Raw genomic sequence first — 21,658 nt, forward strand, 5'->3', positions numbered from 1 at the left:
GGGAATTTTCTGTACATTTTTTTCCATGTCAGGTTACCCTCCTTGCCCACTATGTGTTAATTCCTCCCCTAACAAAAGATAAACTGCTAATCTGACTGGTGAAAACAAAGCATACTGACTGAGCCACATTTACTAGGTCCAACAGCATTCAGAAAGCATTGGTGATAACAACAATAATCCTAGAAACAAAGAGCCTAAAAACTAGGGACTGCTTCCATAAATTATGCTACATTCATCTTATGAAATGCCACAGAGTCATTAAAAATAATGTGGTAGATCTTGGGGTGCCTCGCTGGCTCAGTCAGTAGAGCATGCGACTTTCGATCCAGGGTTGTGAGTTCAAGCCCCACACTGGGCATGGAGCCTACTTAAAAAAAAAATGTGGTAGACCTATACAGGTTGATATGGAAAGATAGATCTCAGACAAGAAGGTGCAGAACAGTGATACATGTATATAAGTACCTATGTATAATTATTATCGTACACTTTTAAAAACAGAGGAAGAAACACATACATGGGTAATATACTTTTTCATTTTTCCCTGGAAGGGCATACAAAAAACCTCATAGTACTTTCCCTGGGGAAGAGGAGGGGGCAAGGGAAGGGGGGGCTTCCCATCACACGCAGTCAACGGTGCAACCTGAACTTACCATTTAAGCTCCTTATGATTTTGGTCCTATCCTTCCTTTCCAGCTTTATTCCCTTCCAGTGTAAGTAGTATTCACCAAAACACATGCCTCAGTGACCTCCAAAGTACACCATGTTTGTCTCCACTACCTCAGAAAATGTACATTCTTTCCCGGCTCAGTCTTTCACTGTTCTGCTCCTTTCCTTAAGGTGTAACATAAGTGCTGCCTTTTCATGGAGTTTTCCTCATCCATCTTCAGTCTTACCCCTGGACTTCTAGTTTATACATCTCTTATTTCACTTTCTTGCATTACGTCTGTCTCCCTACTTGACTGTATTCTCCTTTAAAAGCAAGGACTACCTCTCCAGTTTCTACATAAATGTGTTTCTATTTGAACACAGTAGTAGTTATCCACAAATGCTTGACAAACTTGAATTTTCCTACGTTAGGTACCTCTGGTTGTTTGCTGATGGTCTCCACAAAAACATTATCACAATAAGGATAAGCGAAAAAAGGAAGCTCCAGAATGCATCATCAACCCAACGTTCCATCCAATCCTGTAACAAGGACAATTCAAACACGAAATGTCAATCTTCTGATAAACAACATAGGTTTCCCAAATAGTGTACAATGGCAAACACTAATGAAGTCTTTCCGAGCAGTGAGTCTTCCAAATAAGCACGTATTTTTTTTAAGAAAATAAAAATAAGAAATGCTATATCTTGAATTTGAGTTTAAAGGGGTTTCAGAGGTCATTTCATCTATTTTCTAGATAAGAACAGTCATGAGGCAGGTTAACAGGAGAGTTAGAAGCAAGTTGACAATGGGTACTTTTGACGTTGACGACATTAGAATTTCTGATGCAAAGATCACAATGTAGGATTTTTCCCAGTAGGTTATTTTGCTTTTAGTAAGACAGGAGATTTTACTACATATTGTTTCAAACATTTCTAAATGGCTGTTTAACATCATAAATACTCCCTTCCATAAAATCTTAGGGTCAACAGAAAGATTTAGAAAACAAAAACAAAAATCCCAAAGATAAACTTAGAACTCTCAAGTGAAAACACTAAGGTAAGGGGAGGAGAAAAAAGAAATTCCAGAAAGTTCAGTTTCTTCTCTCACTAAATTATCCCTGAGGCAGAAGTCCAGGATATTCAGAGGGTTGTTTGTAATTGTTTGTTTAGAACATCGAGACTAGCTCTAGATCAAGAAGCTCCCAAGAGGGCCTTTAAAATTTTTTAAGTCTAAGAAATGTATTTCTGCCTACAGAACCCACCCAAAGTACCTCCTGAATATTCATAATACCATCCTAGAAACCTGTCAGACTCAAGGTTTACAGTCCCATTTAGATACAAAATAACCCAATTTCATGGTATGCAAGACAAAAAAGATTTCCTGCTACCTGAAATTACAAGGAAGATAATTATTTTTCAACATATATAAAGGGGGGGGGTGGCTGAGTGGCTCAGTCTGTTAAGTGTCTGAGTCTTGATTTTGGCTCAGGTCATGATCTCACGGTTTGTGGGATCGAGCCCCGCGTCAGGCTGTGCTGACAGTGCAGAGCCTGCTTACAATTTTCTCTCTCCCCCTTTGTCTGCTCCTCCCCTGCTCATGCTTGCATAATCTCTTGCTTTCAAAATAAATAAACATTTAAAAATATATACAGTATATATGAAGGGAAGTTGAGAAAAGAGCATAACTGGAAAAGTGGATTTAGGAGGAACTTTTCCAGATTCATTTAAAGGAAGCAAAAGTTCACATAATTCTAGTAAAATAATTAAAACTAAATTGACAAAATGGGAATGCAAGCTGGTGCAGCCACTCTGGAAAACAATATGGAGGGTCCTCAAAAAACTAAAAATAGAACTACCCTATGACCCGGCAATTGCACTAGTAGGTATTTATCCAAGGGATACAGGTGCACTGTTTCGAAGGGACACGTTGCACCCCCATGTTTATAAGCAGCACTATCGACAATAGCCAAAGTATGGAAACAGCCCAAATGTCCATCGATGGATGAATAAAGAAGATGTGGTGTATATATATATATATATATATATATATATATATATATGTATATATATATACATACACATACATACAATGGAGTATTACTCAGCAATCAAAAAGAATGAAATCTTGCCATTTGCAACTACGTGGATGGAACCGGAGGGTATTATACTAAGTGAAATTAGTCAGTCAGAGAAAGACAAAAATCATATGACTTCACTCATATGAGGACTTTAAGAGACAAAACAGATGAATATAAGGGAAGGGAAACAAAAATAATATAAAAACAGAGAGGGGGATAAAACAGAAGAGACTCAAATATGGAGAACAAACAGAGGGTTCCTGGAGGGAGTGTGGGAGGGGGGATGGGCTAAATGGGGAAGGGGCACTAAGGAATCTACTCCTGAAATCATTGTTGCACTCTATGCTAACTAATTTGGATGTAAATTAAAAAAAATAAAAAAGAAAATTAAAAAAGAAAAAAAAAAACTAAACTGACAATCTCCACTAAAGTTACCTTTATTTACAAACACAAACTAAAGTACTCAAAATTACCCAAAATAGTATAATTAGAAATGAAAACTGTTTAAATAGGAAGATTATACTTACGGATTGACATTTTGCAATTCTAAATGTCTTAGTCGTCCACACCATAAATACTACAGAAGCTGAAACACACCAAAAAAAAAGTCACCTTTGAAGGAACACGCAAAACTGAAATAATTTATTATAACAAGAAAAATCAAATAGCTTACCCAGTACGGCAAAGATCAGAGTATTTGTAAAGTGCCTGTATAAAGAAAATTTCACCGTGTTCTTTCTTAGCCTTAGAGTCTTCATAGTTTGGGCCAAACTTATAAATATGTGAAAAAAAGTTAAGGAAAACCATTTTAAACAGTAACAAGCAGTTAAAATAAAAACCAAAATAATAATCCTCTACTACATTTCTAAAATTAGTACTGCTAAATATAGTTCTTATAATTTAAAGCTAATAAAAACACAGAAAATATCACTTTAGCCAATACTGTATGATCATGATACTGATTTTATCACGGATTTTGCTTTACAATTTACCATTGTCTGAACTAAACAAACTTTGAGGAAGACAATAAGCAAGAAGTCCTGTGATGTTCTCCTTCAAGGCCAAGCTCCCAGAACAGGAAAGACCGGTATATGCAGGAAAGAAGTCCCCCTTAGGCCAGATACTCTTACAGATCACATTATGACATGCCCTTTGGCTTGTGCTTTTGTCTCTGTTTCTTTCTTATTTTGTTCTTTCTAGTCTCCTCTTGTTTTATCCTCTGAATGACCATATTAGGTCATCTATCAATTCCATTTATAAATTAAAAAATCTAAATGTCAAATAAATCTGGACTTAAGTCTGGGGAGACTTCATTCAAAAGATTACTGAGACAAGCAGAGGAGGCTCACTGCAATGGGGAGAATGTTCCAAGTCTAAGATCTGCAAGAGTCCCACAGGTCAGGCTGAACAGGGCTTTGCCTTTGTGGGGAGAGGTAAACAAGACTGGAAAGCCGGTGTGGGGAAGTGGGTGGCGTGACTGGTCAGCTGATCGGGGAAAGACTTTCCCTGAGGTGTGCAGATTCTCAGAAGAGGCCACCGAGGAGGGCTGCGGTGGACGAAAGCTCAGGGCCCTGGGGAGGGAGACCACTTCGTCTGGTCCAGGCTGGCGTTCTGCCCAGACTGGTCAGGAGGTCTGTGCCTGGCCTGGTCATGGGTGACAAGGGGGCATCTGGGAGTCTCAGGTAAGTCCTATGGAGAAAGGAGGTGCTTTGTAGTAAGGCTTTTCCCTAACACGAAAGGGTGGGGGTTTTGTTAACCGTGGCCGTCTTCCAGGAGTACAGGGATCAGGTGAAGCTCAACACTGACAAGTAGGAAGAAGTAAAAAGAGGCTTCTCCACTGAGCTCCGCGGCAGCTCTCTCTTCGTAAGAGGAAGGTGCTTCCTCTGGAGCACACCACCAAGCTTTGTTTTATGAACCGTATGCTGAAAATTACAGAGTGAAGCCCAAGAATGGAAGTGGCACGTTTTGTATTTTTGCCTATTTTAAATTCCCAGTTCTTCATTAGTCAGAAACTTCAGTGTAGTACTCAAAACTGCGACTCAATCTTCCTAAATGACCAAGGAGTAGTCGCAAGAAGATCCATTTCTAAAATAACACAATTCAACGAATGAAGGCTATGGTTAGAATTTACAAAAATGCAAATATGCTGTATTCATTAAACATTATCAAGAAAAATTCTTTTTTAAAAATTCCTGAATAAAATGAATTTTCTATGTGAGCAAGCTGGTCTCATTTAATAATTCTAAAGTACTTCTTCGAAGCTCAGGAATAAAAAGATCGAAAGCAAATTCAAAACTGCCTAAACCCCCACTTACCAAGACACTGTTAAATTTCGGCAAAGCTTAAATCATTTCTCCCATTAAAGGAAAGTGGTTACGAAAGCAAACAGGCCCGGTTATCGTGGAGTTAGAAGCAACGGGAAGGCGGACGTGCTCTGCGGTAGGAAAAGGATATCCACCAGCACAAGCCAGAGTCAAGGAGAGAGAGAGGGAGGCTGGCCAGAAGCACAAGATCAGAGTCATTTGCCTGCAGCAAAACAGCACAAAATTAAAACAAGCATAAAAAAAAGCGGAAGAGGGCTTCAAGAGAAAAGCTATGGCTTTCAATTTTTCAAGCTATTTTACTTTAGAATCAGATTCTCAGGGGATAGCTATGTTAAGTTCATCCAAGCACAGGAAACGGGGTCATTATGCAAGCACTCAATTCTGTGATGTATGTAGATCTGCTTCTTTTGCCTGCCATTTGTAATCATTTAGGAAATCTGCTCTCCTGGGACGCTGGGGTGGCTTAGTGGGTTAACAGTGGGACTTCGGCTCAGGTCACGATATCACAGCTCATGAGTTCAAGCCCCACTTCAGGCTCTGTGCTGACAGCTCAGAGCCTGGGGCCTGCTTCAGATTCTGTGTCTCCTCCTCTCTCTGTCCCACCTCCACTTGTGCTCTCTCAAAAGTGAATAAACATTAAAAAAAATTTTTAAAAGAAATGTATTCTCTGTCGGTACAGAAAATGCAGATTTTTCACTTCCGTCAAGAAAACTGCTAAATAGTCATCTAAAAGCAAATAGGAAATTCAAGTTCAAGCTGAAATGGATACTAAGTGTCCTTTCTCTCACCATGAAACCCTAACCAAGATAATTTTAATTTCTGAATTTCTTCATGACTTTTATCACAAACATCTTTATTAAAAATATTAATCATTAAGCAAACTAAGTCTTTTGCGTTGTTTTCCTTATCTCCCCACTCCAATTTGGCTCATTATTGTGTTGAAAATGGACCAAAGCCAATGCTGTCCATAAAGGTGATAAATTACCCTCATTCACATCCAGATGGAATTTGGTTGTTAGAGCTGCTTGTCTTTGGAATTTTCTGCCAAGTTGCATTACTGTTTTTCCTAGTGAACTACTTTGTGGATGGTTGGTTAAGAACAAGAAATCTTTGAAATACATATCTTGTAAATTACCAGGAAAAAAGATAATACAGATTTTTTAAAATGCAGCGTCCACAGCTCAATTAATTGAAGAGCATACTCCTTAACTAATGAAAGGCTCCAAGCGTATCCAATTTTGGAGACAAGACAATTCCAAATTCAGCAGACATCTGAAGCTCACTTTCTAAATGCACAAATGACAGAATAGAAGATCTGAGACCAAAAGCTAGGTTCATCTTCACTGCAATTCTGCTGATCCCAGTGCCAGGTATGTCTACACTGCCCACCCCTTGTCCTCAAGTCAGGTGAGCATCCCAACAAGCAATGCAGCTGCAGTGTAGCCGAGAAGGAAGCACAGCCCTTGGGGAGGAGTACTTATAGTTAGGGCACTGTTCCTGGGCAGGACTGAGCAAGGTGTTTCACCTTCTTAATAGCTGAATGTCATTAAATGTGTTTTCATGTGGAAAACATAAAAATGACACTACAGTAAGATTTATAGCACTCTCTGAAAAGATAACTATAAAATTTAACTATAAATTCTTTCAACAAACTTGGATTCCAAACTAGTAGCTTTGAACAGAAGTACAGCAGATTTTTAAGCAAGTTCGGTGAGAAACAACTCTTTAAATCAGGTATTATTTCTTAACTAGACACCCCTTAGACACTAGAGGATCCATTGATATAATTTAGGTTTTTAAATGCCCTAACGCAGGCAAAACATCCATGGAGTGTATGAATCTTGTGACAAGAGGCTTGACAGCTTTCATTCAATTTTCAAAGGCCTCTCTGATCCCGGCACCCAAAGGAGGCTGAGACCCACTGCTTTAGAGAGTAAGGAGAGTACAGTCAAAGGTTTTTTTTTGTTTTGTTTTGTTTTTAACTTGGAAGCATACTAAAATTCGCAAACAGGGAGTTTAAGGGGCAGACAGACTGGATTGAGAAGAAAACACCCATGGGAGACTCAGAAAAGGCAGTTAGCAGCACTATGCATGTTTGCCCATCTACAGAAAGGGGGGGATCTCTGCAGAGGAGGAACACAGGCAAACTCAAGCCCTCTGGCCTTCCTGTGAGAGACAAATATGAGAAAATGGAAAGAAATTACAAGGAAATGAAAGAACATTTAACATGAAAAGGTAAAAAAGACAAGTATTGAAGACAGTGGAAACATAAAAACAAAACTTGGTAAAAAACAAATCCATCTATAGAAAAGAGCTTCATAGAGGATATAAATGCAGAAGAAACATAAAGGTCATATTCTGGGATACACACAGCACTGCCCTCTGCTCTGCCCAGCTCACGCTTTCTTTAGGATTCCTCCCATTTCCAAGAATGTGTAGTAGAGGGCTCTGCTTTGGAGTTAAAGAGAATGGAATTTCCCAGACTCTACTGGAGTCACTGAAGCAGTGAGGAGGGTTCTCCAGGATGGCTCCCCTTGCCACTAAAAAGTTCTCCTGCTGCTACAGTGTAGCTTCTGCCCCATCGGCTTCACTGAACCTGCTCTCCTGCTGTCCCGCTGTGACCTCTGGAATGACCTAAGTCAGGTACACCTTGGCAGCTCATCTCTCTGTAGTACTGGCCACTGTGGACCACCCTACCTTACCCAAGCTCGCCCAGTCTTCACCCCAGGACAATTTCTGGGTTCCTCTGCCTCCTTCCACGCTGGTTTTCCATGCACGTTTCCACTCCACTAGGCGCCCTCCTGGTCCTCTCCTCTCTCACTCGTCTACGTGTTCTTGGGTCACTTCTGCAGGCTACAACCTTGTCTCATGTGAAGATGACCTCCAACTTTCATCACCAGTTCCAATTCCTCTGACAAACCCAGGCTGGGCTTTCCAACTCTCTACTTAACATGAATGGCCCAAGTCAGTTCAAACTTCACCAAGATGGTCCCTTCCCTAGGTTCACGGCCGTGGGGTGGCAAAACTGCCCTAGCCACCCAAATGAGATATGCAAGACTTCTCTTGACCTCTTGCCCTTCTTTTCCCACCCATTCCTACTCAGTCTGTTATCTGGAGTCTCCTTCCCATTCCCTCTGCCCTGTTTCTAACCCTTACCATCTTTTTGTTGGACCGCTACAAACGACTCTTTACTAGACTTCCTGTCTCAATACTCTAGACCCTCCTTTTTCAGGTCATTTTTTTTTTTTTTTTTTAATTTTTAAAGATTTTGTTTTTAAGTAATCTCTACACCCAACACGGGGCTCAAACTCACCACCCCAAGATCAAGAGTCTCACATTCTTCCAACTGAGCCAGCCAGGTGTCTCTTCCGGGTCACTTTTAAATATTATTTTCGAGTTCTTTCTAATACAGATTTCATCATGGTATTTGCCGGCACGGCTTTGATTCCTGTCTCCTCTCGCCTGAAGAAGGAACTTTAGACTCTTGAGCACATCATTCTACCTTTCCCTCTGGCCCCACCTTCCACGATTCTCCCACACATGTATACCTTATAGGCAAACTACTCTGGGACATTCTACCACGGTCCCTGTATTTTCACGCTTCCAACTATTTATTCCCCTCAATATTCCCAGAATGCGTTTTCCCCACTTCTTTTCCTGGTTAGCCTCTATCTGTTCTCCCAGTCTCAATTTAATGTCACCATCTCTGTGAAGTCTTGAGTTTTGCACTAGAATTGCTTTCTCTCTTCTCTATTTGCATAGCACCTCTTTACAATGGCAATTAGTATCACTCTATTGTTCCCAGTTATGTATTTTTCTTCCCTACCAGAGTAACACAGGAACAATACCTTTTTCTTCTGTCTCCTCAGTATGGGGCACATATTGAGCACTTAAGTTTGCTGAACTAATAGAAAAAGAAAGATATTGTTTGTTTGGGGAATTGTTACTTTTTCACCTTCAACTAAATTCCTGTATTGAGGTTAAAAATAATAATGCCTAACTATAGTTCCTTCTATTATAACGGAACAGTACTAAAAGTAACTTGATTTTAATGACACAACAAACCACTTTAGGACATAGTAAAGGATATGAACCATACAAAAATGGAGTCAATAACTGCCAAAATAATGTCACCAAAAATGACAGCTAAATGGTTAGAACCCTGGAAGATAAAAAACAGGGGGAAAAATCTGAATGTAAAAGTTTCATTCCATTATAGAAATTATTATGTGATAAAGAAAAACAATTTAGCTCATTTCATCATTTTACAAAAGCCACAGAAAAATTTTATTCCTAACAAAATTGTGTCTATGCACTTGGAAATTTTTGTTTTGGCAGCAACAGGTGTTAGTCTGCCATCCACCTATTCAAAGATAATGTAAAACTGTACTACGCAATGGCAAATAAAACATATCATGTCTCCAGCTCCACTGAGATAAACCATTTCAATCTCTCCCCTCTCCACACCAACCTACAGCCAGGGCTACTAATGAAATGGGACTCCTGATCTTTCTTACTATCTGTGAAGGGACATGAAAAAACAAAACAAAACAAAGAAAAGGAACTGTGGAAGAGTAAAAATAAACCATAAATTAGACACTTTCATCACAAGTTGACAGAAAATCATATTTAAAAGTTATATCTAAGATGTTGTCTATGTAAAACCTTAAAGAAAAACAATGTTTATACTATGTCTACATGCGGGATATTTATCTTTTCCCTTTCTAGCAAAGACTAGCTCCTGTAAATTATACATATAAATGCACAGTACTTCGCTATTATGTAAAAGTAAAAATAAATGTATCTTTCAGAGAGTCAGAGATGAAAAGAGCAAGTGTGTCTAATACAGAACGCAGATGTTTCGAAGATAATAGAAGAATGAGGCTTTTAACATTACTGGACAAATGTCCTGCTGTAAGGCTCAGATCAAAATATGTGAAGCAAACTTACGTGGCAACACAAGATCATTCACTCTGTGCCCAGTGATCTGATTCACACATCCAATCCAAAAGACATTCTGGGTAAAAATTACTAGGTTCTTTGAATCGAGTAAACTATAATAAGCTGCTTAGTCACTCAGTCGTCAACCATATTATTAAGGAAAACTGAGAGCCAGAAATCGAGGGGTCTTCCCAGATGTAAATGTTCTACCTCTTCTTAGAGAGTAAAGCATTGCCGCCCACATCGCCTGAGTCATTTCCCCCTGGACACTACCTTCTTGTGGGTCTTCCAAGAGTGGAGACTGTTGAATCCCCAAACACTGACTCCACAAGAGTCAGAGAACAGTTATAACCAAATGAGACTCAAGCATGATGAGATGTAATATCAGCATGTGTGAAGGGTATGGTTAATTCTGTTCACTTCCACGTGTTTAAAACCAAGGGTTAAGGAAGAAATGAATGTGTTCAGACTGCATGATAACAAAGACAAATGTTCTGTATAAAGAATAACCACGAATGTTTTTGGGATGGAACATTCTGGGGATGTCATTCTGGGATGACATCAAATGGTGCCTTCATAATCGATCATATTTTCCTTCATAATTGATCATATTATCCTTTATAATTGATATTTTCCTTCATAATTGATCATATTTTAAGAAGTTCTTTTACTACATTCAGGAAGTTATTTAAAAAGGGAAATATTCCATAGGGGGGAAAAAAGCTCAAATTGGGCCTTTTTCATACATTTCCTATCTTTAAAAATTCATCTCAGGAGATATAAAGTTAAATCATATTTCACAGCAACAATAAAAAGGGACAGAAGTGGAATTATGTGGTTTTTACCCCAATAACTCTCATCACGCCTTCAACAGCTGCGAAGATAAAGTAAAGAATCCCCAGTCCAACCACCCGGTGCATGACTGTTCCTAAACGAGGCCTGGAATGAAGAAGAGGAAAAAGAAAACGGAAAAAAAAAAAAAAAAGGAAAAGCATGGGTAAGTAAAATGCATCCGAATACAATAACTGGCCCAATTTTCCAATATGAGAGAAGTCATTATCTAATCAAATCAGCCTGCCCTGCCCCTGCCTCTGCTCAGTTTTAGGAAACAGCGTATTTCCCAGGAGGGAACAAGGCAGAAACAGCCTCAGAAAAAATGGGTCTCCTCCAGGACTTGAAGCGGTACAGATGCCCATGGAGCAACATGCTGAGGCCACACAGGTGCCAGAGGATTCTGCTGCTGAAATGCAAGCCCCTCAAGGGACAGAGTGCAGGTGCTCACTCCACAGAGCGGAACAGTTAGACTGGTGACGCCTAGGAGGGTCCGGGCCTACTTGTGTCACTGACAGAAACAGTAACTTAATTCTTTCATTAACGGCAATTAGAAACTGTTCTGGGATACATTTTATTAGAGATAATCCACTAGTTTTCTGACTTGGGTAGAAAAAGAACAGGAGTATGAGGAGATCGAAGTCTACCCCCTTTCTTCACTCAGTGGCCCAAACAAGAGTGCTAAGACATTTCAGTTTCCATTCTTTACATGGAAAAGAACTCAAATAACATTTTTGATTCTCTAAAGATATAGATGACTTGGGAAAATGCAAAGACAGTGATTTTGGCAATGAGTAATTTGAAAACAGAACTGAAACTTCATGAACTTTGCAAATCGCATCGCAGACATTTTAGCTCAAAAACACTCTTACTGGAGTAATTAGAAGAAGAAAAAAAACCCCTGATTTTGGAAAAATACTTCATGTAGTCACTTTAAGATAAAATCCAACTGAAAATTAAACTAATATCCATAGCTTATATTTAAGACTGTATCTAATTTAGTTCATCAAAATTCTGACTCCTTACAGCCAGCTAACTGGAACCCTCCAACAGCCAGAAGTACGAGTGCTCTGAAGTGCATAACTAGAAAAGGGAGGCCCAAGATTCCACATGGGGATTCTGTGTTCTGGCTACTATACAGGGCCAAAAACAAAGAAACAAACAACCCCCCCCCCAAAAAGAAAAAACCCCAAAAAGCATTTGAGAAGGAATCTCAATAAATACCCAATGGAAAAAAGGTGTCTTGGCCAAAACCTTGCTAACTACAACAATCTCAAGCTCCCAAGCATATGTGTGTACATTCAGTGTGTATTTGCCGAGTGCCTACTGTGTGCCAGGGACTATACTGGGCCTTAAGAAAACAGCAGGACACCTGCAGGCAAAGCTCCTACTCTGTGGAAGTCACATTCAAGTGGGGGAACGAGACAATAAATCCTAACATCTGTGTCAACTGGAGCTATAAATGGGGTGAGGGTCAGAGTGATGGAGGGTGTGCACCACATCGGGAATCCTGACAGTGCCAGCCTCTCTGGGAGAGGACGGTGAGCAGAAAAAAGAGAGTGAGGAAGCAAACCACGCCTGGGGTCTCAGGCAAGATGCTTATGGACAGAGGCCTTTACTGCACAGTGAGGAAGTGTCTGCTGCGTTTAAGGAAGAGCAATCAGCAAGAAAGCCTGCAGGATGGAGCAGAGTGTTCAAAAGGGAGAGTGGCAGGTGCGGTCGGCCATGTGAAAAAACAAAAAGGGAATGGGTTTTTTTGAGTGAGACGAGCAGAAGAGTAATGAGATAGGAGTTACATTTAAAAAGGATCATCTTAAAAAAAATAAAAAATAAAATAAAAATAAAAAGGATCATCTTGGGGCACGTGGGTGGCTCCGTCGGTTAAGCGTCCGACTCTTGATTTCCGCTCAGGTCACGATCTCACAGTTCATGAGCTCAAGGCCTGTGTCAGGCTCTGCGCTGACAGCCTGGAGCCGGCTTAGGATTCTCTCTCCCTCTCTCTCTGCCACTCCCCCGCTTGCTCTCTATCTCTCTCTCCAAATAAATAAAAATAAACTTTAAAAGGATCATCTTGGCCTCTGCTGTGTCTGAAAAGACTGACAGGAGACCAGGGCAGATGCCGGGAAACCAGTTAGGAGGGTACTGAAGTTATCTAGGGAGAGAAGATGGCGGTCGGGCCCAGGGTGGTAGCTGTGGAAGGGAGGGGTAGGTTCACTCTGGATGTGTCCTGACATTAGAGCCAAAAAACTAGATGAGTGCGCCCCAGGGATATGAGTCGCGTGAGCAGAGGTCTGGGGTGCTTCAATGCTGGAGCTCAGGAAGACAAAGAGGGCCCAGCAGGGGAGGCTAGGAAGGAGCAGCCAGGGCCCCTGCACAAAGGCTGAGCAAGGCCATGTGGTTCTGGCAACCAGAGGTCAAGGTAATTGACAAGAGCAGTCTCAAGGGAGGAATGGAAGGAAAACTTCCTTGTGTGCGATCAGGAGAAAATGAGGACGTTGGAGTGGCAAGTACAGAGCACGCATCTGAGAAATAATGCTGCACAGGGGTGAGGGAATGAAGGAGCAGCAGAGGACAGCGTCGGCTGGGACCAAGTGAGGGTTGTTCCTGAAGATGACAGAAATAACAGCATGCTGATGGCAGTGACCCACCAGAGGAAAACTGATGAGACCGGAGCAAACAGAAGCAGCTGCTGGAATAGCTTCTTTAGCAGATGACAGGTAACAGGTTCCGGAGCCCAGGAGCAGGGAAAGGACTAAACCATGTACCTTTCCTTCAAGAGGAGGAGAACGCTGCACATGGTTCAGTTATGGGAGGAATGGTACAGATTTGGGGGCAGGAAGGCATTGGAATTCCCTTCTGATGGCTTCTATTTCCTCAATGAGAAAAGAACCAAGATCAGGTAAGACAGATACGAGTAGGGAATCTGAGGCTGGAGGGGAGACAACAGTCATAACAGTCTTCTGCACAGTGGGAAAGGGGCCAGAGACTGGCAAGGGGATCTAGAAGAACTACCAGGGACACTAAGGATGCACTTAAAAGTTCCGGGTCATGAAGCGACACGAGCCTGCAGTATGGTTGGGTGTTCTTCTCAGGCAGATTCTGCTTCTGCAGTAGGAGCCTGAAGCAGATGGAAAGCTGGATTTGTCAAGGGAGGCTGGCCAAGAGAAAGGCGGAGGGCTTCAGGTGCACATGGCGTGGCTGTGGGCATGGGTGTATGTTCAGCACCCTGAAGGATCAATGGAAGGTAGCAGGATCAAAAGGCCAGAGGCTATACTAAGGCCAAAGAATGAAGTGGGCTGATGTGTTAGGAAAAGTAAACAGGAAACAGAGAAGGTGACAGTGGAAAAGTGGATTGCTTAAATTTGCAGTTGTAAAGAGGGTACAGTTATACATGACAGTAAAGTCTAGAAAATAGCAGTGGGAATCAGCAACTGAGGTGAGGGGACAGGTAAGAGCAGTGCAGGTGAGGGGGTGAGTTCAGGTTACTTACAGGATCGCCCACAAAGAAACTGAAATCACTGGGAATTCTGACACACGCAGTGTCGAGAAAGTCAGGGAGCAAGTACTCCATGAGTTAAGGGATGAAGGGAGAAGTCTGGAACTTAAAAGGTGACTGTAGTAAGAAGATATAGCAGGTGATCCAGGCTAAAAGCTTGAGCTTCTGGGAATTAGAAAGTTTTTAAAAAGGCGATAAGGATAAAGAGGACAAGCTGTTCCATGTTCATTTGCAGTGACTCACAAGCATGGGAGAGAAAAGATCGGCAGCCTGAGGGGGCCTGGAAGAAGTAGGGTCCTCAGTGGACAGCCAGGTTTCAGTCCGAAATCCTGCTGACCTGGTGCTTAATCCTCTCTCTCTTTTACAATATTTGAGTGCAATCGTAAAAGCAGAACCATGTGTCTAGGAAATAGAAAATGGTTTAAACTTTAAGAATCGTTAAAAATTTTCCATTATCCTTAAAGTTGATTACTTCTTCATCTAACTATGAAAAGCCACACTGGACTTCAAATTCAAGATCTTTATTTGAGGACAGTGTCAAGTGGCCAGTACATGGAGGACCCGTGAAAACACGTCCTCACTGGTATTTCCCCACGGGGCTTGTATCACAGTACTAAGAAGTGTCCAGTTTCACAGAGCTCATAATGTAGTGGAAGGAGTTACAAGACTGGAAGCTCGGTATCTTTCCAACACGCCAATACTTACTTCACAATGCCGTAGCCCAAGCTCACAATGATCACAAGGAGGCGAGCCAATGTCCTCTTAACCGCAGATATCAACTCCGCAAATATCAATAAACCTTGGGCTGAGGGGAAGAAAGAAAAGAATTCATTCTGTGTACATCTAGAGGCCTGCCACCAAGATTCTAAAGATGTACTGTGTATTAAGTACATTCTGACTCCAGACGAATTAGCCTTATTTGCTTTAAAGGTCATCTAATCCAACTGATGTTTGAAAACCTCAGTCTTGTATCAATCTAAAATCTCCCCCAGCTTCCCTCTGTTCTTGTTCTTCTCCTTGAGGTTATAAAGAACTTTCTGTCTTGCAAATATGTGAAAACAATAAGGTCCTCTAGAATTTTCTTTTCTCCAGGATGCCTTGATCATTTATTTATGCTCCTACTGTGTGGCTACAATAGGAAAAGAGACACCATGATCCCTGCCCTTATGAAGCTGCTACTCTGGTGAGGACAAGTAAATACACAGAACTCAGTGTGGTGAGTGCTAGAGGCAACACAGCACCTCCCAGGACTATGAAGAAGCCAACTGAATCCACACTTGAGGGAGGTGCAAGTGGGTTCAGAAAAGCTTCGCAGAGGAAGCAACATCTAAGTCAGGATTTGAAGGCCTAGTAAAAGTTAAACATTTGGGGGGAATAAGAGAAAAGCAAAATAAATGGCACATGAAAAGGCATGGAGGAGAAAAGATGAAAAGTAAAATACTTTGCAAGAAATCAAAGTTCAGGGGCGCCTGGGTGGCGCAGTCGGTTAAGCGTCCGACTTCAGCCAGGTCACGATCTCGCGGTCCGTGAGTTCGAGCCCCGCGTCAGGCTCTGGGCTGATGGCTCGGAGCCTGGAGCCTGTTTCTGATTCTGTGTCTCCCTCTCTCTCTGCCCCTCCCCCGTTCATGCTCTGTCTCTCTCTGTCCCAAAAATAAATAAACGTTGAAAAAAAAAAAAAAAAAAAAAAAAAAAGAAATCAAAGTTCAGTGTATCTGTAGCAGAGAGTGTAATGGGGGATATCAAAAAAAGAGGCTGGTGATAGAGGCAGGGACAATCACGCAGGGTGGTTAGGCCATGTTATGAATCTGGATTTTATGTGAAGGGCAGTGGGAAGTCAATGACTGTAAACAAGGGAGTAAAAAAGGAATTGGTAAACTATAGCCCACAGGTCAAATCTGGCCCTACATCTGTCTTTGTAAATAAAGCTTCATTGGAAGAGAGCCACGCCCATTTGTTGACGTGTTGACTGTGGCTGCTTTTGTGCTATAATGGCAGAGTTGAGTAGTAGCAACAGAGACCATATGGCCTGTAAAGCCAAAAATATTTACCATATGGCCTTTGCACAAGAAGTTTGCTGACTCTTGGAATAAAATGGACAGCTTGATTTTATCAAGATTGCTCTACTTAATGGCTTGGAGAGGAACGAGACTACCAGCAAGGAAAATGCTCAGGAAGTCATTCCAGAAATCCAGGTAAGAGACGATAAGAGCACAGTGCTGGCAGGGAAGATGGAGAGAACCAGAAAGATATACAGAAACAAGTAGTGAATCCACCTAATTAGTCTTGTTTTCAGCTCACAATTTTCCAACTTGTCCACAAGAAATCACAAGAGACCTCATCAAATGCCTTGTAGACAGATGTGGAACTAGAGGGAGAGGAAGAAGGTGGCAAAAAGGATGGCACCAAGGTCAAGTGGCAGGGCCATCCACCAACAGGAATACCTGCAGGAGCATTAGGTTGGGACTAAAGTGAGTCAAAAGTACAAGGGTGGGAAAGGTGAGTTTCTTTTATGCCCTACAGAGATGAATGCAAGGCATTCAGAAGATGTTTGGCAGGTGACTAGTTACTAGATCTGCAGCTCAGGACAGACATCTGGCCAGGAAGTTGAGCTTTAAGAAGAAAACAATGGATGAACTCCCCAAGAGCGGATGCAGAATGTGAAGAGGTTTAGGATAACAAATGTTTAAGGGTAGCGTGTTTTCAAATCCCTTCATGAGCTGCTCAGTCTGGACTACTTCCCTCTTGGAATAAAGTGAATACAACCTTCCTGGCAGGTGGACCTTCTCAATGTCTTGACTGCTAGCCCTCCTGCTGTAACCTAACGCTGTAGGAGCTAGTGGGAGGCACAACTGCCTATAACTGTCTGTGTTGAGCTGATTCATCAGCTTCAACCTTTAAATCCTTTAGAAAAGTTTCCCATTTATATTTTTTCAATTTATACTTGAACCCCAAGTTCAAGGTCTTACCTATTAGGTTTTACCTTTCCATTTGGGATATCAAATCTGTCTGTACCCCTTCAAGTACCTTCACGTGAGAAGGGTCCATCTAAAATTATTCTCTATACCCCCAGTATGAACAACTCCACCAGCCTCACATCATCCACAGAATTTTAGTGAATGCTCTCTACATATGCACAGGCCTGCAATAAATGTTAGGTATAACATTTAGGATAAACCAGCCACAAGGTCTAAAACCTGTGAGACAGGTGTCATTCAAAACCCCCTTCTAACCCAGTGGTTCTCAATCCTAGATGCATACTAGAATCATATGGGAAGCCTCTCAACAGAACCAATTCTTAGGCCTACTTCAACCAGAATCTCTGGCACTGGTATTGCTTGAAAGTTCTTCAAGGGACACTTATGTGCAGCCAGGGATGAGAACCACTGCTCCGGTGCTGTCCAACAGAAGTTTCCAGGATGATGGAGATGTTCTACATCCATGCTGTCCAATACAGTAATCAATGGTCACATGTGGCTACTGAGCATGTGAAATGCAGCTAGTACAACTGAGGAAATAAACTGCCAACTTCACTTAATTTAAACAGCCAGATGTGGTTTATGGCCACCACACTGGACGACACAGCTCTATACTGACAAGACTGATGGGTGCTTATGTGCACGGGCTCTTTAGATATGGCTGCACAGCCAGTTTTCAGTGCACATTTCTCCATCTTGTCCACAAGAAATCTAAGTTGTCAAATACCTTGAAGAAGTCCAGGTATACTAAGTTTAGAAGCACAAAAGAAGTCAATCTGGTATGACCTATTCTTAAGGTCCCCGTGTTGGGTCCTAACAATCACTGTTTCCTGTCCCTGCAGGATCAGTGCTAAGCAAGACAGCCTGGGTTACAGAATTCCCACTTGGGAAAATCAGAAAGAGCAACAGCCATGTCGTCTGACACCTGTCCCTCTCACAGGACTCCTCAAAGACGCTGACAGCAGCCTGGGGCTTCTCTCCCAAGCCCTTCTCGTGTCATCTCAGACACAGGGCTTGAAGTCCGTGAGGATGGCAAGAGCTTCTGCGGCTCCCCACTGAAGTTCAAGCCACCCTCAATGCTCCCTAGACAAGAGAGGATCACCACTCAGAGCAAAGGAGCTGAACTGCTTTATTTCACATTCCAGAATGCTTTACTCTCCAGCCAGGAGCAGCAGCCTCACCCCTCCTTCATTATTTTATTTAGAGCACACACGTGCATGCAAGCGCGCGCGCACACACACACACACACACACACACACACACACACACACCACTAAAACCTCTTATAGAATAATAATACCTCTAATGTGCCTCCTTGAATGTTTGTCTTTTCTTTCTTCTTTTGTACCTACCCTTTTATTTTGGGAAATTACAAACATTCCCCAACACAGAAAAAGCAGTATAGTGAACTCCCATGTGCCCAATACTCAGCTTCAATAATTATCAACATTAGGGCAAATCTGTTTCATCTACATTCCAACTCACTCTTCTTTTTTTCTGGAGTATTATAAAAATAAATAGCTGACATAATCACACCCTATAAAAATCTGCACAAAGATCATTTTAGCTGATCACTCAGAACTGATCACTCCTGAGTGCTTTCATCCCTTTGGAGCTACCTCCCTTTTCAAAGGCTGGGTGATGGGATTGTACCTTTACCTCTCTGGCCTTTTTGCATTCCACCTTCTAGAAACCTGGGGCACACATCTGAGGATGCCCGCCTTCCTGCCCTTTCTGATTCACACACTTCCCTGTGTAAACCGTGAGGGGCCTCCACTGGTCACATGAAGTTCTGTGTGAGAACGAAGAGACAGAGAGAACACAAGAAGGCTGCAGGCACATCCATCCCAGAACTACTGATTTTACTGCGTGGGGTCAGATTTTCCTTCTTTTCTCTTGTGGAGGAGAAAGGAGAAGGAAGAGTATGGGAAAATGACTGAGAAATATGTTAAAAGGATCAGTAGCACCTAAAGTGCCCCCCTCTGGAACTTTTATTGATTTAATCCAATCACTGAAGTGGGAGTTTTCTTTTCCCCAGGAGGAAAGTGAGGGAAAGAAGGGAAATGGAAAATGAGGACAATACAGACACTAGCCTAGATCAGAGTCCTACTCTCACGTTCTCATCTTGGCTCTTGTCGTCTTCATCTATAACACAAGTGTTCCCAAATCACTGTACAAAGGAGGCCTCCCGCAGCTCTGCTCACAAATGCTAGGGGCCTCTTGGATCATATCGTATTTATGGAGAGAGTCACAGCTTACTTGATAGCCCAGTGCTGCTGATGTTTTGATATTCGGTATAAAAAACTGCTTTTTCAAGCATTCCCAGGAAAATAACAGCTGCAATCCAGAACTGAATTCTTAATATATCTTTCCAGTAACAGGCAGACCACATCAGCCACAGTACGCCATATAAAATATAAACGATACACATCACCATGTAAAACTGTAGGAAGAAGAGCAATTTTAGTCAGTTAAGGCTTATGATCACTTGAAAATGGACATTTCTTCATTCAAGTATCCAGTCTTTTATTTCCCTGTCACTCTAGCCAAAAACAGAGGGTATACCAAAGTATTAGCTACTAAGGGATACCACCACTGAGCTCTTTAAGTTGTTAGATTTTCCAATTAGGATATAAAATTCATTTTTAAAAAAGGAAAAAATGATGAGAAATACTCACAATCATTAGTGGCCAATCTGACGCGGAAATATATCCATGAGGCCCGATCATAGAAAGAGAAACTGGTGAAGATGGAGATAAAGACATCAAAGAATTAAATTACCAATCAGTCTTTTCTTATATTTTTAAACGTAAGCTCATTTCCCAGAAGGTTCCAAGAACACACACCAAGCCGACAAATTTGCATTTTTACCTAAGACACACAATGTATTGGCTAATTACCAGTCATTAACATGTAATCTTACCAAGATACCTTTACTTGTATACATGCTGTTGTAAAACCTGGGCCAAATCTGATCTTATGCAGACAGTAAAGCAGTACCGGCCTTAGGTTGGCCCCATGTTGAGTTGCTGACCTCACTGAGGACTTTGTCTTCCTTACTGTAACTTGGGATAAATTACTGAATTCAAGCATCTAGTTTGGGTCATTGTCCAAGGTGACAATAATAAACAGAGTGCCAGATAAAGTACAAGACTTGCAGAGCTCAGTAACTGCTTCTGTTACTAACTAGTAGGGCCTTAAAACTGCCTGCTGCTATCAGGGGAAAAGACGCAATACCTGGGAAGCCGGGGGTTGTGGGGGGACACACAAGTCCAGGTGGCAGCTCTCTTATTTGGCTCTTATCTGGCCCACTATGTCATCTGTGGGAGGAAGCCCCACGGCCCACTTGTCCAGAGCAGCCACCTCCACCAGCTTCCCCTGTAGTACACCAGTTCTGTGCCTCCTCTGAAGCAACGCCTATGTCCCCTCAGTACTTTCTGCCTCCCCGCTGGACTGGGCAATTCTCAAAGGCAAAGCCTGGCTTCACACCTGTGTTCCCAGTGGGTGAATCAGAGCAGGATCGTCACATGCTGTTTGGCTACCACTGGTCCAACAGACGCTATTCTGCAAAATGACAGCCGAAGCAATTCTACGATCTGTGAAAGCATTCGCTCCCTTGAAGATTGCTTATTGTAAGCCCACTCTTGCATTGGGGGTGGGGAGTGGGCAGAGCTCACAGACCACAGAAGCTATCATTGCCAGACAGGCTACTTCTACTCCTAAGCTACAGACAGATGCTTTAAAATGAGAATTTTAAACGCCTGGTGATGGCCATTTTCCTGATATAGAATATAATCTACTTCAAATACAAATAAAATGTTGCCTAGCCATCTCTATATTAGGATTTTTTTTTTTTAATCTGAAAGGATAAAGAATTTTATTATATCCCACTGGAGTTTGAAATTTTAAAAATTTATCTTAATTTTAAATTTCCAATCCATTAAAACATATAATAGTAAGATAAGCAAAAAGTTTTAAGTCCCCCAGATAAATAGATCGTTTGTTTTTGTGATTCACAGAGATTTGTTTTGCAATGATGTATTTTAACCAAAAAATGTAGATTTGGGTCAATGACAAAAACACAGAATACAGTAAAAGCAGACAGCAAACATGCATGCAGTTTAAATATACCATTCAAATTCCATCTTGCATCTGTTTTGTCCGTTTTCACAGAAACAATAAATATATGAAACCCATCTCTCTGTGTTCTGGCTATCACATCCTGAAACAGGAAAAAAATATATATCCTTTATGTTGTTTTAAAAAACTGCTGTAGAAAATATAGTTAAACAATTGTTCACATTTTAAAACAACTTTTAGTAACTGAATTGAGTTACTTTTCACTGTTTTAAATTTTTTTTAAGTTTA

General features: G+C 41.5%; 1 protein-coding gene across 3 annotated transcripts in view; it reads right to left on the reverse strand.

The window, feature by feature from the left end:
• The window catches only part of TMEM87B (transmembrane protein 87B), a 50,534-nt gene that overhangs the window by 14,127 nt on the left and 14,749 nt on the right, over positions 1-21,658 (reverse strand). For 2 of the 3 annotated variants that reach the window (XM_047068048.1, XM_047068049.1), the window contains exons 6-14: positions 21,422-21,512; positions 19,969-20,030; positions 19,550-19,733; positions 15,021-15,120; positions 10,834-10,927; positions 9,138-9,209; positions 3,397-3,505; positions 3,251-3,309; positions 1,082-1,185 (exon numbers count right to left, since the gene is read on the reverse strand). In XM_047068048.1, the coding sequence (XP_046924004.1) occupies positions 1,082-1,185; positions 3,251-3,309; positions 3,397-3,505; positions 9,138-9,209; positions 10,834-10,927; positions 15,021-15,120; positions 19,550-19,733; positions 19,969-20,030; positions 21,422-21,512 (875 nt within the window). Of the gene's footprint in view, positions 1-1,081; positions 1,186-3,250; positions 3,310-3,396; positions 3,506-5,177; positions 5,250-9,137; positions 9,210-10,833; positions 10,928-15,020; positions 15,121-19,549; positions 19,734-19,968; positions 20,031-21,421; positions 21,513-21,658 lie in introns of all 3 variants that reach the window. The other variant, XM_047068050.1, reaches the window with a different exon arrangement.

The sequence above is a fragment of the Lynx rufus genome, unplaced genomic scaffold (genome assembly GCF_022079265.1).
Source record: "Lynx rufus isolate CCGP_SWC_20201006 ecotype Redwood Valley unplaced genomic scaffold, mLynRuf1.p SCAF_8, whole genome shotgun sequence".
NCBI lineage: Eukaryota > Metazoa > Chordata > Mammalia > Carnivora > Felidae > Lynx > Lynx rufus.